This window comes from Sorex fumeus, unplaced genomic scaffold, assembly GCF_029834395.1.
Source record: "Sorex fumeus unplaced genomic scaffold, SorFum_2.1 ptg000110l, whole genome shotgun sequence".
In the NCBI taxonomy this organism is placed as follows: domain Eukaryota; kingdom Metazoa; phylum Chordata; class Mammalia; order Eulipotyphla; family Soricidae; genus Sorex; species Sorex fumeus.
This window is the reverse complement of record NW_026606167.1, coordinates 2,830,920-2,846,052: the sequence shown is the minus strand read 5'-3', so window position 1 is coordinate 2,846,052 and position 15,133 is coordinate 2,830,920. Positions and strand designations below refer to the sequence as shown.

The 15,133-nt window shown below is 56.1% G+C and overlaps 1 protein-coding gene and 1 long non-coding RNA gene across 2 annotated transcripts; both read right to left on the bottom strand.

Moving 5' to 3' along the window:
- Positions 1-67: 67 nt before the first annotated feature.
- On the bottom strand, positions 68-529 carry LOC130042818 (60S ribosomal protein L36a-like). The gene has a single exon (XM_056135024.1). It carries the CDS (start codon positions 503-505, stop codon positions 182-184), a length of 324 nt encoding a protein of 107 aa, XP_055990999.1. The 5' UTR covers positions 506-529; the 3' UTR covers positions 68-181.
- A 6,112-nt stretch (positions 530-6,641) lies between these two features.
- On the bottom strand, positions 6,642-7,951 carry LOC130042819 (uncharacterized). The gene is made up of 4 exons (XR_008795299.1): positions 7,858-7,951; positions 7,314-7,366; positions 6,888-6,998; positions 6,642-6,793 (listed from the first exon to the last, which is right to left on the bottom strand). It is a non-coding gene; the product is annotated as an uncharacterized LOC130042819 (long non-coding RNA).
- Between the last annotated feature and the right edge of the window lie 7,182 nt (positions 7,952-15,133).

Genomic DNA, 15,133 nt, shown 5'->3' with positions numbered 1-15,133 from the left:
ACCCAAAAAGAAAACTAAATAAAGAAATAAATTAAAAAAAAACAAGCACTAAAACCAAAACTTTTTTTTTTTCTCTCAGGGAGTTTATTCATGACGCTACTTAATTTCCCTCCTAAAACATGGATTGCTCCATCAGTCTAACACAGCCCAGGATTTCTGTCTTCATATTAAAAGATGAAGCTTAGAACTGGATCACTTGCCCCTTTCTATTTGTATCGCCTCCCAGTTCAAAATGCTTGCATCTCTTAATGGCTGGCATTCTCTGAGATCTGCAGTTGGGCTCGACGCATTCAAGTCGCAACACAATCTTCTTTGTAGTTTTAGGCCTTTTCCGGAAAATAGGGTTGGTTTGACCTCTGTAACCACTCTGCTTCCTGTCATAACAGCGACGCTTTCCCTGGGCATACAGAGAATCCTTGCCCTTCTCGTACTGTGTGACTTTGTGGGGCTGATGTTTGCCACATTTCTTACAAAAAGTCCGGCGGGTTTCTGGTACGTTCACCATGCTTGTGGCAGCGGTGTCCGCGAGGAAAGGAAAAACCAAAACCTTTTATAGGGCTGAAGAGAGTGCAGTGTAGAGGGTGCTTGTTTTGCACATGGCCTAATGGGGTTTGATCCCGGCATCCCATGAGGAGTGACGACTGCATGCAGGGTCAGGACTAAGCCCCGAACACTGCAGGCTGTGACCCAAAACCAAATCATTTTTGAAAAAGCAAACCTATGGGGTGTTGGAGAGAGAGTGTGCCTTACTTTGGTTCACCTTACTTTGGGTGCAGCCCTGGGGGGTCTTCCCAGGAGGACACAGCAGTGCCCCATTCCTGGAGCTGTTGGGCCCAGGAGACTGGAAATGCAGGGTGTGCTCCCCCGGGCACTGGAGCACTGCTCAGAGGCCCAAAATATAAAAATAAAGAAAATTAAAATAAAGAAGTGTTTCAGAAGCTGGAGTGATAGTAAAGTGATAAGTACTTGCTGAGCATGTGGCCAGTCCGGATCCGACCCCCTAGGGTCCCCGGAGCACCGCAGGGTGGGCCTGGGCCTCAGTGCCCGGAAAGTGTCCGTGCAGCGAGCCATGAGGCACGGGCAGCTCCCGCCAGCCACAGGCCCTTGCCTCAGGAAACCATAGTTGAGAGTTTGTGAGCTCCTGAGATCGCCTTTGCACAGAGGAAACAGTGCCGAGCTGTGGGCTAAGGATGGGGCAGAATGAAGTCATTTTTGACTGTTCATCCAGAATCATCTGCAATGGACGCATTTCCCAGGCAGTGAGTGGGAGTGACTGTGACAATGGTATGACTTGGCATCACCTCTGGTGCCTCTGCCCCATCGGCGGAAGAGAGAAAGTGCGTCCCAGGGGTGCGGCGGTGGCCAGCCCGCCCAGACCGCACAGGAATCGCTCTCGGCTCCACTCAGTTTGCTCCTTGCTGCTGCTCTTGCCGAACAGGGCCCAGAGGGGTCCTCTGTGGGCCAGAGCGACAGCACAGCGGGGAGGGTGCTTGCCTGGCCCACAGTCAACCTGGGTTCGATCCCCAGCTTCCCATATGGTCCGGGAGCATCACCAGGAGCAATTCCTGAGTGCAGAGCCAGGAGGGACCCTGAGTCTCACTGGGTGTGACCCTCTCCCAACAAAGATCCTCTTCATTCTTCTCTTCTCCCGGGAACTCGCAGCGTCCCTGCAGAATGCACCTGCTTCCTGGGGGGGTCAGTGGTGTGGGGGGTCCCAGCACACACCAATCTGTGCATGAACCGCGCTTGTCCCCTCCAGGTCTCCCAGAGATTCCGCCGCGAAGTCTCCACGGTTGGCACTTGAGGGAATCTGGACCGCTCTCACCTGGGCATGGGGCTGGAAGGGGCCTCAGCGCCAGCGCCTGCCTAGCCTGGGTGGAGCCTGAGTTCCACTGTGAGAACAGAGAAGGAGCCAGCATGAGCGGGGACTGTTTGCACCCGGCCCTCCCCATACACACCCACAGACACCCACTCACGGTGGTGAGGATGCAGGCAAGCGACTGTGCGGAAGGCAAGAGCCTTGACCTCGGTGCTGTCTCTCCAGCCGGTGCTGTCTCTCCAGTTGGTGCTATCTCTCCAGCCTGGACTATCTCTCTAGCCTGTCCTATCTCTCTAGCCTGTCCTATCTCTCCAGCCTGGACTATCTCTCCAGCCTGGACTATCTCTCCAGCCTGGACTATCTCTCCAGCCTGGACTATCTCTCTAGCCTGGACTATCTCTCCAGCCAGTGGTGTCTCTCCAGCCTGGACTATCTCTCTAGCCTGGACTATCTCTCCAGCCTGGATTATCTCTCTAGCCTGGACTATCTCTCTAGCCTGTACTATCTCTCCAGTCAGTGGTGTCTCTCCAGCCTGGACTATCTCTCTAACCGACTCCTAGATTATTGACAGTTTGGCCTCAGCCAGGCTATAGTTTCTGAGTTATTGCTTGCTTTGGTCCTGGGGTCATATTCAAAACTGCCTTGCATGTAGGAGCTTCAGCTTCTAACCTTGTTTTATTTTGTTTTTTTCGGGCCACACCTGGTGATTCTGATGCCTAGGAGTTAGTCCTGGCTCTGTGCTCAGGGAACACTCCTGGTGCTCAAGGGTCCACCGAGGATGCTGGGAATCGAATCTGGGTTGGCCAGATGCGAGGCAAATGCCCTCCCCTCTGTACTATTTCTCTAGTCTTTCAGCTTCCAACCTTGGGCCCTGCATGTTCCTTGAGGACCACTGGAAGCAACTCCAGAGCACTGAACCAGGAGAAGCCTCTCCCCCCACCCTGCCAGGTGTGGCCTGTAAACCAAATAGTACCACGAGGAGGGCCTTTGGCTTGCATGTGGCCAACTGGGGTTTGACCTCCGGCATCTCATATGGTCCCCTGACCACCACCAGGTGTGCAGAGCTAGGAGTAACCAAGCCCTGAGCACCATTGGGTGTGACCCCTGCCCCCCCAAAAGCAAAATGAAAATAAATAAAGGCTTGGAATGATAATACAAAAACATTGCCTTGCACGCAGTCGATCTGGGTTCAATCCCCAGAATTCCATATGGTCCCCGGAGCCCACCAAGAGTGATCCCTGAGCGCAGAGACAGGAGTTAATCCTAGTACTGTTGGGTATTACCCCAACACTATTTTTTTTTCTTTTTGGGTCACACCCAGTGATGCTCAGGGGTTATTCCTGGCTCTGCACTCAGGAATTACTCCTGGCAGTGCTTGGGGGACCATATGGGATGCTGGGGATCGAACCCAGGTTGGCCGCGTGCAAGGCAAACGCCCTACCCACTGTGCTATCACTCCGGCCCCCCAACGCTAATTTTTTTAATAAAACAATTTACATTTTTTTTGAGGGGGGTCACACCTGGTGATGCACAGAGGTTACTCCTGGCTCTGCACTCAGGAATTACCCCTGGCGGTGCTCAGGGGATCATATGGGATGCTGGGAATCGAACCCGGGTTGGCCGCGTGCAAGGCAAACGCCCTACCCGCTGTGCTATCACTCCAGCCCCAATAATTTACATTTTGAATGGGTTGGAGCGATAGCACAGTGGGTAGGATGTTTGCCTTGCACACGGCCAACCCGGGTTTCATTCCTCCATCCCTCTCAGAGAGCCCGGCAAGCTACGGAGAGTATCCCACCCACACGGCAGAGCCTGGCAAGCTCTCATATGGTGTATTTGATATGCCAGAAACAGTAACAAGTCTCACAATGGAGATGTTACTGGTGCCCTCTGGAGCAAATCGATAAACAATGGGACTGGAGGACAGTGCTACAGCGCTACATTTTGTATAAACAGATCTAGAACTAGAACGTGTGGCTCATGGCCCCCATCCGTCATAGTCCCCCAGAGTTGTACCCAGCAGGCCGGGCAGTGGGCAGGCGCTGTCCTTGCTGGGGTGGGGGCGGGGAACCCGGGCTGGGTCAGTCCTGGGTCCTCAGTGAGACTGAGCCAAGTCCTGACCAGGGAGCAATGCAACAACCACAGGACGCTTGAACAAACAGCTACAGTTACCATGGTGACCTGGTCATGGCCACATGTGACCAGGATTTCAGTCAGAAATTGGGGAAGAGAATGAGCAGGAAGAGGAAATGCAGGAAACCATGAAAGCAGCGAGAGAAGAGCCTCCTCCCTGGGGCCCCTCCCGCCCCCCCTCCCGCCCCCCCTCCCGCCCCCTCTGTTTGCCTGGCGCTTGCTTTTTCTCTTAAACGCCTGCTCTGACCTCTGCAGGGGCGCGTCCACTCCCCCTGCTTCCTTTCCAAGTAAATAAGGGCTTGTTTTATTTGGTTCATGTTGTCCACAGCCATCTGTGCCAAGACCCAAGGGGCCAACGGGGATGGTATGTATTTGTGTTCCTCGAACATTTTCTTCATTTATTTCCTGGTTTGAGGCTGCACCTGGAGGCGAACAGAGCTTATTCCTGGCTCTGTGCTCAGGGATCCGAGTAGCCTACTCGGATTTGGGCCGAGCATCCTCCACCCAGATCCTCCAAATTCCAGTAGGCGGGGGTCACACCCACCAACTGCCCCCCTGGCGACATCCTATTATGACATCTTATTATCTCATTCCTACTTTGGACAAACTGGCAGGTTACCGAATGTAGCCTGCCCACACGGCAGAGTCTGGCAAACTCCCCGTGGCGTACCCAATATGCCAAATACCAGTAACGATGATGGGTCTCATTCTCCTAAAGAGCCTTGAATATAATCTCAGGGCTAGGATGAAGGAGACGTTACTGGGGCCTGCTCGAGGCAATCGACGATTAACAGGATGATCTGTGATCTGTGATTGTGATTGTGCTCAGGGATCACTCCTGCATGGCTCAGGGCACCATGCAGTGCCACGGTTGGCCATATGCCAGCCAATCACCTGAACCCTGAACCATCTCTCTGGCCTGAACTTCTTATGTTGGAGAGAGCAAAACCCTGGGACCCAGGACCCCAGATCTGTGATAGTGCCCTAATGTGGAAATAGGCCTTTGTACACGCCATTAGTTACGGATATAATGATGGAATTCTGCTCTTCTCCTTGGCCCAAATTCCAAGAACTGAGATCCTTATAAAAGGGAGCAATAGTGCCCGCGGGCACTATTATAAGCGTCCCCCAGCTGCAGCTTGGGAGCATCCTGTGTTCTGTGTGGTGTGTGTCTAGGTTACTCCAGGAACCAGGTGCTGGGCCTTGGTACTCCCCTTGAGCTGTCCCCCCCGCCCCTCACAATTCCTTTTTTTTTTTGCTTTTTTTTTTGCGTTTTGGGTCACACCTGGCGATGCACAGGGGTTTCTCCTGGCTCTGCACTCAGGAGTTACTCCTGGCAGTGCTCAGGGGACCATATGAATGCTGGGAAACAAATCCAGTTCGGCCGTGTGCAAGGCAAACGCCCTATTCGCTGTGCTATCTCTCCAGCCCCCCACAATTCCCTTTCTTTCTTTCTTCCTTTCTTCCTTTCTTTCTTTCTTTCTTTCTTTTTTTGCTTTCTGGGTCACATCTAACGATACTCAGGGTATTCCTAGCTCAGTGCTCAGGTCTTACTCCTGGCAGTGCTTGGGGGACCATATGGGATGCTGGGGATCAAACCCGGGTCGGCTGGGCTGCGTGCAAGGCAAATGCCCTGCCCGCTTCAGCCCCGCCCCTCCGAATTTTTCCCCAAGTCTGTGGGCAGGGAGTTGCCTCTGGCCCCAGCAGCCTGGGGGGGCGGGGAATTCCAGTAACTCTTCACTCTGCTCCCACACTCATCAGACACGAGGTAGAGGCTTTTCAGTTTGTCAGCAAACAATGATTCAAGGCTGGATGTGCACCCAAAGTCAGGCCCAGCCGACCCGAGAGATTGGAAACTGTTTTTGTAAACACCTGCTTCCTGTTCCCCAATGCCGTTCCCAGAGAACAGGAGCAAGCACAGAGCTGGAAAAGCAGCTGAGGCCCAGTCCCCCGCTCTGGCCTCTGTAGGAAGGGGGCACTGGGAGACCACCAGCAGCAGGGGTGGCCCCTAGGGCCAGGAGGGACTCTGGTTCTTCGTCACCCCTATACCTCCCACAAGGCACACATGAAGACACCAGGTCCTCCTGACAGGGGCCCCCAGCAGACTGAAGGCCCACCTCTCCCCAGAACCCTGGAACTGCTGATCTCAGCATGAGAGCAGGGAGCTTGGTACTGGGAGGTGTCTATCCTGGAAGGTTTCCTGGAGGAGGTGAGAGGGTATGGGAGGGCAGGGTGCCAAGGAGATAGGGAGGGCCTCAGAGTGCTGGAGGCCTCAGGGACAGAACCCTGCAGAAAGACTGAAGGGAGGAGCTGAGGGGTTGAACACAGGCCCCCCGTCTAGAAGGGGTGGAAGGTCTGGAAACTGGGGCTTTGTCCTGCCCTCCAGGAGTGCCCGAGTGGCGATCTCCCGACACCCCAAATTCCTTGTTTGTGGTCCTGAGACCCCTTCTTGCCTCTCCCCGCGACCCTGCCTGGCACAGGCCCTCCAGGAGAGCTGGACGCGGGGGCCCCCAGGGTATGGGCGGTCCCTGTGCAGAAGAGCCAGCTCCTGGCATTCCTTTGGGGGTGTTCCGTGGGGAGCAGAGCCATTTCTTCCCTCCTGCCCTGGACACTGGGTTGGGCCCAGAAGAGTGGCAGGAAAGGTGGGCTGGGGCAGGGGCCAGACGAACCAGGCACACAACAGTCTCAATGCCAGGCTTTATTTAATGAGTTTGGCCACTGGGGTCCAACCACACCCAGAGGCAGGATGGGCGGACCTGTCCCCTCCTGGAGCCGGTGTCCAGGGCCAGCCTGCCGCTGGTCATCTCTGCAGCTTCTGTATTATTATCTGTTCTTGTGAACCTGCAAAGGAAGGGCCGGGTCACCTCAGAGGTAATGGGGAAGAGCAACCCCCCCCCCCCCCCCGCACTGCCCCCGGCCCAGGCTTGCGTCTGACCTTGAGCTTCTTCACGAAGTAGTAGGTGAACCCACCTATGATGCAGGCCGCAATCGCTACGGCACCCAGCCAGAAGACAGCAGACCCTGAGGCCACTATTGTCAGGGACTTCTGTAGGGGAGAAGCAGGGCCGGGAACCTCAGAGGCTGCGGGACAGATGGCCACGAGGCAGGGGAACTCAGTCCCCCAAGAGCAGCTCCCAGGGCCCGGACCCCCAGATGACATGGGTGTCCCGAGATCCCCGGACTGCGGTCTCCCCACCTCAGGCATCCTGGGGTCTCGGCCACAAGGAAGCGGGACCCCTCCACAGCCTTGGGGTCTCGGTCAGGCAGTGCGTGAAGCCTGGTTGGTGGCTGGGGGTGGGTGGCACCCTGGGCGGTGCTCGGGCCCTCAGTGCCCACCCCAGACTGCGGGAGCCCTTCTCACCATGGATAAGAAGAAAAATCCTGCCGCCATCTCCTCGCTGCTGACTCTCGCTCCTGTGGACAGACACCCGGTCATCAGTCATCATCCCGGCCACCATCACAGCATGGAGGGGACCCCCGAGGTGACCTGAGGCCGAGGAGCACCCCCTGGAGATGGAGACCGGCCTGGGGCGCTGGTTCTGTGTCCCCTGGTGACCAGCAGACCATCATGGTCCCCCCCAGCCACAGGACCCCAGACCTCTTTCTCCAGCTGCTCAGACTCCCGACGCCCCCTCCCTCCATCTCAGTGTCCTGGCAGCATCCAGAGATCAAGGGCTCAGGGGACAGGCCCCCCACGGACTGAAGGCGCCAGAGCAGGGCAGAACTCTCCACCCACAGACTGCGCCCCAGGCCAGTTGGAAAGCTTGAAGCAGGACGGGAAGTCCCCAGCCCCCACTAAAGACCCTCCGAGCTTTGCTAGGAAGCCAACCCTAGACCCTCCCTAGCTCTGCTGATCTGCCCCCCCGGGGGTGCCCAAGGCAGGTGGGCAGAGTCCCAGCCCTCACCTCACGCTCACAGCGACTTGCAGGCGGCCAGAAGACAGGACTGCCTAGCAAGACTGAAAGTGCAAGAGGAGCCTGGCTGCAGGCTCGCCCCACCCTCATGGGGGAAGCAACAGTTTCTAGAAATCACAGGAACCTTTGCAGAGGGCGGGCTCACTTTCTCTTTCCGTTTTGTGGCCAGTGCAGGGAGGCAGAGTCTGTGCTGAGGAACCACAGCCCCCCCACATGGTCAGACCCCAGGGGCACTTGCAGAGGACCCTGAGCTTTGATGCCTGCCCTCAGTCATCCTGAGGAAAGGAGTCACATGAGAAGCGATGGCAATGCCATGACAGGGGGAAGAGAGGAGAAAAATCAGAGGCCTCAGGTTCAGTTTCTGGTACAGAAACAATTTCATTTATTTATTTATTTATTGTGTTTTTGGGTCACACCAGGCGATGCACAGGGGTTACTCCTGGCTTTGCACTCAGGAATTACTCCTGGCGGTGCTCAGGGGACCATATGGGATGGTGGGAATCAAACCCAGGTTGGCCGCATGCAAGGCAAACACCCTACCTGCTGTGCTATCACTCCAGCCCCAAGATCTGAAACAGTTTTGGTTACCCAGATATCAAGCAATGAGGAAGTAGCCACACTGACCCCACCTGGAAAGTTCCTGGGTGTGGGCTCAATCAATAACAATGTGCCTGAACTCTGTTTTGTAAACCATAAAGAGTGAGCAGCTTGTGTAACCATTCTATATAAGGCGCCTCTGAAATGAGAGTCCGGTCCTTATCAAGACTCCTCTGTGTTAGATGAGACTTGGACCCTTGCTCGAGCTAGCAATAAAATTCCTTGCTTAGGGCTGGAGCGATAGCACAGCGGTAGGGCGTTTGCCTTGCACGCAGCCAACATGGCCGACCCAAGTTCGATTCCTCCGCCCCTCTCGGAGAGCCCGGCAAGCTCCCGAGAGTATCTCGCCCACACAGCAGAGCCTGGCAAGCCACCCTTGATGTATTCGACATGCCAAACACAGTAACTATAAAATCTCCAAAGGAGACGTTACTGGGCCCGCTCGAGCCAAGCGATGCCAACGAGAAGCGATGGCAATGCCATGACGGGGGAAGAGAGGAGAAAAATCAGAGGCTTCAGGTTCAGTTTCTGGTACGGAAACAATTACATTTATATATTTATTTATTTATTGTATTTTTGGGTCACACCAGGCGATGCACAGGGTTTACTGTGAGCAAATCGATGAACAACGGGAGGGCCTTGCATCACAGAGTGGCCTCTTCTATCTCGAGCCCAGTTTTACAATCCCAACTCCTACTGGCACTCCTTAGAATTTCTGGAGACTCCATTTAGGGCACAAAGATCCTTCCCCTGTGACTACAGAGCCCAGGTTTCAGTCCTGGAAGACTTCCTGCAGGCAGTGAGAATTCGGCCCAAAAAGGCGGTTCCTGAGGAACATCGTGGGAAGGGGCTGGGTTTGAGAAAAATGGCCTTCCTGATGCTCAGGGTGACACAGTTCCTGGCTCCCAGGCACAAACAGGGAGGCTGGAGGCCAGCATGGGACCTGCCAGATTGAACTGCCCATGTCTTAGGCTGCCGAGTCACTGGACAGCCCTGTGCTTGGCCCCAGGAAGAGGCTCCTGTTTCTATGGCGGGGTCTCGTGCATAGGCCCATCTGAGGGGCTTGGGGAGTACCCAAAAAGGTGCGTGAGCCCGTGCCAGCCGCTGCCTGCCGTTGTGCCCCCTTCTTTGACTGCGTCCTATTCCCTAATGCAGCTTTCCTGTGCCGGATGGCCTCTGAAAATTTTTGCTCTTCCTGGTGGGAGGCAGAACCATGTGTCACCTGAGTCCCTGCAGGCAGTGCTGGGGCCCCTGCGGTGCTGGTGCAAAGGGGCCTCTGCTCGCTGCTGAACCTCCTCTTGCCCCTGATGAATTCCTCACAAACCACAGCCATCAGCAGCTCCCACGTGGGGGTCCTTGCGGCCCCGCAGGAGAGGCAGGATCCCTAGAAGGGGCTGGGTCCCATTTCCAGGGGCTCAGGGAGGGGGTCCTGCCACCCTGCACCAAAGGCAGCAGGACAGGGAGACTCAGAGTCCCCCTGGGGTCTGGGTCAGTGACGGTTGCGGGGGGGGGCTGTCCAGGACTGAGGGCCCTGGAACTGGTCCCAAGGACTCTAACCCAGCCGAGAGGTGCAGCGGGCACTCAATAAATGCATGCCCAGCCACGTTCATGGGGTTCGGGTCACATGTGGCAGTGCTCAGGGGGCACTCCTGGCGGTGCTCAGGGACTCTTTGTGACGCTGGGGGCTGAACCAGGGTTAGCGTCACAGGCATACCCTGACCTCCCATACCAACTCTCTGCCCTCACAAGCAATTTTTATTTTTTTTCTGACAACTGTGTTGGTTATCAGACCCAATAAATATTTTATTTTATGTGTGTGTCCCACCCAGTCGTGCTCAGGGCTTACTTCTGAACCTGATCGCAAGATCAGTCATGGCAGTGCTCAGGAACCATTGAGGGAGGCCCAGTGCTCCCCTTCCGGCCTCTGATGGAGGGGGCCCTGGTAGACCACCAGCAGGGGTGGCCCCTGGGGCTAGGAAGGACTCTGGTTTTCTGTCACCCCACACCTCCCACAAGATACACATGGAGATACCAGGTCCTCCTGATAGGAACCCCCATCAGACTGAAGGTCCACCCCTCCCCAAAACCCTGGAACTACTGCTCTCAGCATGAGAGCAGGGAGCTTGGTGCTAGAAGGTGTCTATCCTGGAAGGTTTCCTGGAGGAGGTTAGAGGGTGTGGGAGGGCAGGGTGCCAAGCAGATAGAGAGGGTCTCAGAGGGCTGGAGGCCCCTGCAGAGAGACTGGGGAGAGGACTGAGGGGCTGAGTACTGCCTGGCACACAGGCCCCCTTCCAGAAGGGCTGGAAGATGTAGAAACTGGGGCTTTGTCCTGCTGCCATGAGTGCCTGAGTGGCGAGCCCCCGACACCTCAAATCCTTGTTTGTGGTCCTGAGACCCCTTTCTGCCTCTCCCTGTGATCCTTGCTGGCACAGGCCCGCCAGGAGGGCTGAGGCGGGGTCCCCAAGGTATGGGCAGTCCCCACGCAGAGGAGCCAGACCCTGGCATTCCTTTGGGGGTGTTCCGTGGGGAGTAGAGCCGTTTCTCCTCTTGCGCCCTGGACGCAGCCCAGAAGGGCTGGGCCCAGCAGAGCTGCAGGACAAGGTGGGCTGGGGCTGGGGCTGGATGGACCAGTCACACAACAGGCTCAATGCCAGGCTTTAATGAGTTTGGCCACTGGGGTCCAACCACACCCAGAGGCCGGCTGGGCGGACCTGTCCCCTCCTGGAGCCAGAGTCCAGGGCCGGCCTGCCGCTGGTCATCTCTGCAGCTTCTGTACTATTATTTGTTCTTGTGAAGCTGCTAAAGAAGGGCCGGGTCACCTCAGAGCTAACGGGGAACGACCCCCCCGGCCCTGCCCCCGGCCCAGGCTTGTGTCTGACCTCATTACTGCGGTAGACGACCCCAGCGACGCTGCAGCTCACAATCGCTGTGTCACCCAGCCAGGGAATGGCAGACCCTGTGGCCAGTGAATTTTAGGGAATTCTGCAGGAAGAAGCAGGGTGGGAACCTCAGATTCTGTGGAACACAGCAGGGACAGATGGCCATGGGGCGGGGGGCTCAGTCCCCCAAGAGCAGCATCCAGGGCCCGGTTCCCCAGATGTCACGGGGGCCTGGAGAACCCTGGTTTGGGGTCTCCCCACCTCAGGAATCCTGGGATCTTGGCCACAGGGAAGTGGGGACCCCCTCTACAACCTTGGGGTCTTGGTGCCCAGCCAGCAGGCAGTGTGTGAAGCCTGGTTGGGAGCTGGGGGTGGGGGGCACCCTGGGCGGTGCTAGTCCCTCAGCGCCCACCCCAGCCCACGGGTAACCCTTCTCACCAGGGATAAGGAAATAATGAAGACCCCCTCCTGCCGCCATCTCCTTGGTACTTGTACTGGTACTGCTACTGATACTCTCCAGGTACTCGGTTCCATTCCTGTGGATAGACACCCGGTCATTGGTCATCATGCTGGCCACCATCATAGCATGGAGGGAACCCCCGAGGAGACCCGAGGCAGAGCGGCCCACCCTGGAACCGGGGACCGACCTGGGGACTGCTTTTTCCTCCCTCCCACCCAGCAGCCTCAGCCCTCAGGCCCCTGCTTGGCGCTGGGTTTGTGTCCCCTGGTGACCGGCAGACCATTAATGATCCCCCCCAGCTCCAGGACCCCAGACCTCTCCACTGCCCAGACTCTGGACACTCCTCCCTCCATTTCACAGCTCCGGGCAGCGTCCTGAGATGAGATCTAGGGCTCAGGGGGATAGGCCCTCCGGACCCCAAGATAGGGCAGAGCGCCGCCACCCCCAGCCAGTTGGAAAGCTTAATGCAGGCTGGGAGGTCAGAGATGGCCAAGGCCCACAGCCCCCACTCAAAGGCCGTCTGAGCTCTGCTATGAAGCCGACCCTAGACCCTCACTAGCCATGCTGATCTGCCACTGTCCCCTGGGGGCCCCATGGCAGGTGGGCAGAGCCCCAGCCCTCACCTTCAGCTGAAAGTGATCTTCAGGCCCCCGGAAGCCAGTCCTGCCCTGCCAGACCTAAAGTGGAAGCCAAAAAGCCTGGCTGCATGCGACCAGCCCCTCACACATGGGGAAGCTACAGTTTCTGGAAAGTACAGGAACCATAGGAGAGGGATGCTCATTTTTTCCTTTTCATTTGGAATGGCGGATGTGGGAAGACACGCTGGCACCCAGCGCAGGGAGGCAGAGTCTGTGCTGAAGAACCACAGCCCCCCACATGGCCAGACCCCAGGGGCGCTTGCAGAGGACGCTGAGCTATGACGCCTGCCCTCAGCCATCCTGAAGAAATAAGTCACATGAGAAGCAATGGCAGCGCCATAACAGGCAGCAGAGAGGAGAAAAAGCAGGTAGGCCTCACGTTCAGTTTCTGGAACTGAAAGTTTCTTTCTTCTTTTTTTTTTTTTTTAGGTCACACCCGGCGATGCACAGGGATTACTCTTGGCTTTGCACTCAGGAATTACTCCTAGTGGTGTTCAGGGGACCATATGGAAGGCTGGGAATCGAATCTGGGTTGGCCGCATGCGAGGCAAACACCCAACCCACTGTGCTATTGCTTGAGCCCCAAGAACTGAAATAGTTTCATTTTCCCATTAATCAAGCAATGAGGAAGGAGCCACCCTGACCCCACCTGGAAGGCTCCTGGGTCCAGCAACTGGGCTTAATCAATCACTGTGTGCTGAAACTGTCTTTTGTTAACTGTAAAGAATGAGCAGCTTCTGTGACCATACTCTGTATAATGCCCTCTGAAACGAAGAGTCAGGGTCCTGGTCAAGACTCCACTGCGTTGGATGAGACTTGGACCCGAGCTCGAGCTAGCAATAAAATTCCTGGCTTCTGCATCACAGAGTGGCCTCTTCTATCTCGAGCCCAGTTTTACAATCCCAACTCCTACTGGCACTCCTTAGAATTTCTGGAGACTCCACTTAGGGCACAAAGATCCTTCCCCTGTGACTTCAGAGCCCAGGCTTCAGTACTGGAAGACTTCCTGCAGGTAGTAAGAATTTGGCCCAGAAAGGCAGAGTCTGAGGAACATCGTGGGAAGGAGCTGAGTTAGAGAAAAACTGCGTTCGTGAGGCTCAGGGGTGGGTCCCAGGCACAAATAGGGAGGCTGGAGGCCAGCATGGGACCTGCCAGATCCAATTGCCAGATTGAACTGCCCATGTCTTAGGCCACCGAGTCACTGGACAGCCCTGTGCTTGGCCCCAGGAACAGGCTCCTGTTTCTATGGGCGGGGTCTCGTGCATAGGCCCATCTGAGGGGCTTGGGGAGTACCCAAAAAGGTGCGTGAGCCCGTGCCAGCCGTTGCCTGCCGTTGTGTCCCTTTTTTGGCCATGCCCTATTCTCTGATACAGCTTTCCTGTGCCGGATGCTCTCTGGAAATTTTTGTTCTTCCTGGTGTGAGGCAGAACCATGTGTCACCTGAGTCCCTGCAGGCAGTGCTGGGGCCCCTGAGGTGCTGGTGCAAAGGGGCCTCTGCTCGCTGAGCCACCTCTTGGCCCCTGATGAATTCCTCACAAACCACAGCCATCAGCAGCTCCGACGTGTGGGTCCTTGTGGCCACACAGGAGAGGCGGGATCCTAGGAGGGGCTGGGTCCCGGTTCCAGTGCGCAGGAAGTGGGTCCTGCCACCTTGCACCAAAGCAGGACGGGGAGACTCAGAGTCCCCCTGGAGTCTGGGTCAGTGACAGTTGTGGGGTGTGGGGGCGTCCAGGACTGAAGGCCCTGGAGCTGGTCCCAAGAACTCTAACCCAGGGCCTGACTCCAGCCGAGAGGCGCAGCATGCACTCAATAAACGCATGCCCAGCCACATTCGTGGGGTTCGGGTCACATGTGGCAGTGCTCAGGGGGCACTCCTGGCGGTGCTCTGGAACCCTATGTGATGCTGGGGGCTGAACCAGGGTTAGCGCAACTGGTATACCATGAGCCCCTGTACCAAATCTCTGCCTCCCCCACTGTTTTGGAGACAATCATGTTGCTTATCAGACTCAATAAATACATTTTTATTGTTTTGTGCGTGTATGTGTGTCCCCCGACTTGTGCTTAGGGCTTACTCCTGTATCTGCACTCAGGGATCAGTCACAGCAGGACTCAGGGCTCATACAGGATGCCAGGGCTTGAACCTGGGTCATTCATGTACATAGCAAGCTCCCTATCTGCTGTACTATCACTCTAGCCCCTCAAATTTTTTTTTTTTTGGTTTTTGGGTCACACCCAGGGATGCACAGGGGCTACTCCTGGCTCATTCACTCAGGAATTACTCCTAGCGGTGCTCAGGGGACCATATGGGATGCTGGGAATTGAACCCTGGTCAGCCGCATGCAAGGCAAAAGCCCTACCCACTGTGCTATTGCTCCAGCCCCGCCCCTCAATTTTTTTGTTTCTGACTTTTGGGTCTCACTTGGCTATGTTCAGAGGTTACTCCTGGCTCGGCACCCAGGAACTACTCCTGTTGGGTGTTTGGGGACCATATCGGATGCTGGGGATCGAACCTAGGTTGGTTGTGTGCAAAGCAAGCCCACTCTCTTCTGGACTATCACTTGGCCCCTCAAAAACACTTTTTTAAAATACTTTTTTTTTTTTTTTTGCTTTTTTGGTCACACCCATTAATGCTCAGGGGTTATTCCTGGCTCCGCACTCAGGAATTACTCCTTGTGGTGCTTGGGGGGGTGCTC

Coding starts and splice junctions, on each gene's coding strand:
- LOC130042818 (XM_056135024.1), bottom strand. CDS start 505: ATGGTGAACGTACCAGAAACCCGCCGGACTTTTTGTAAGAAATGTGGC.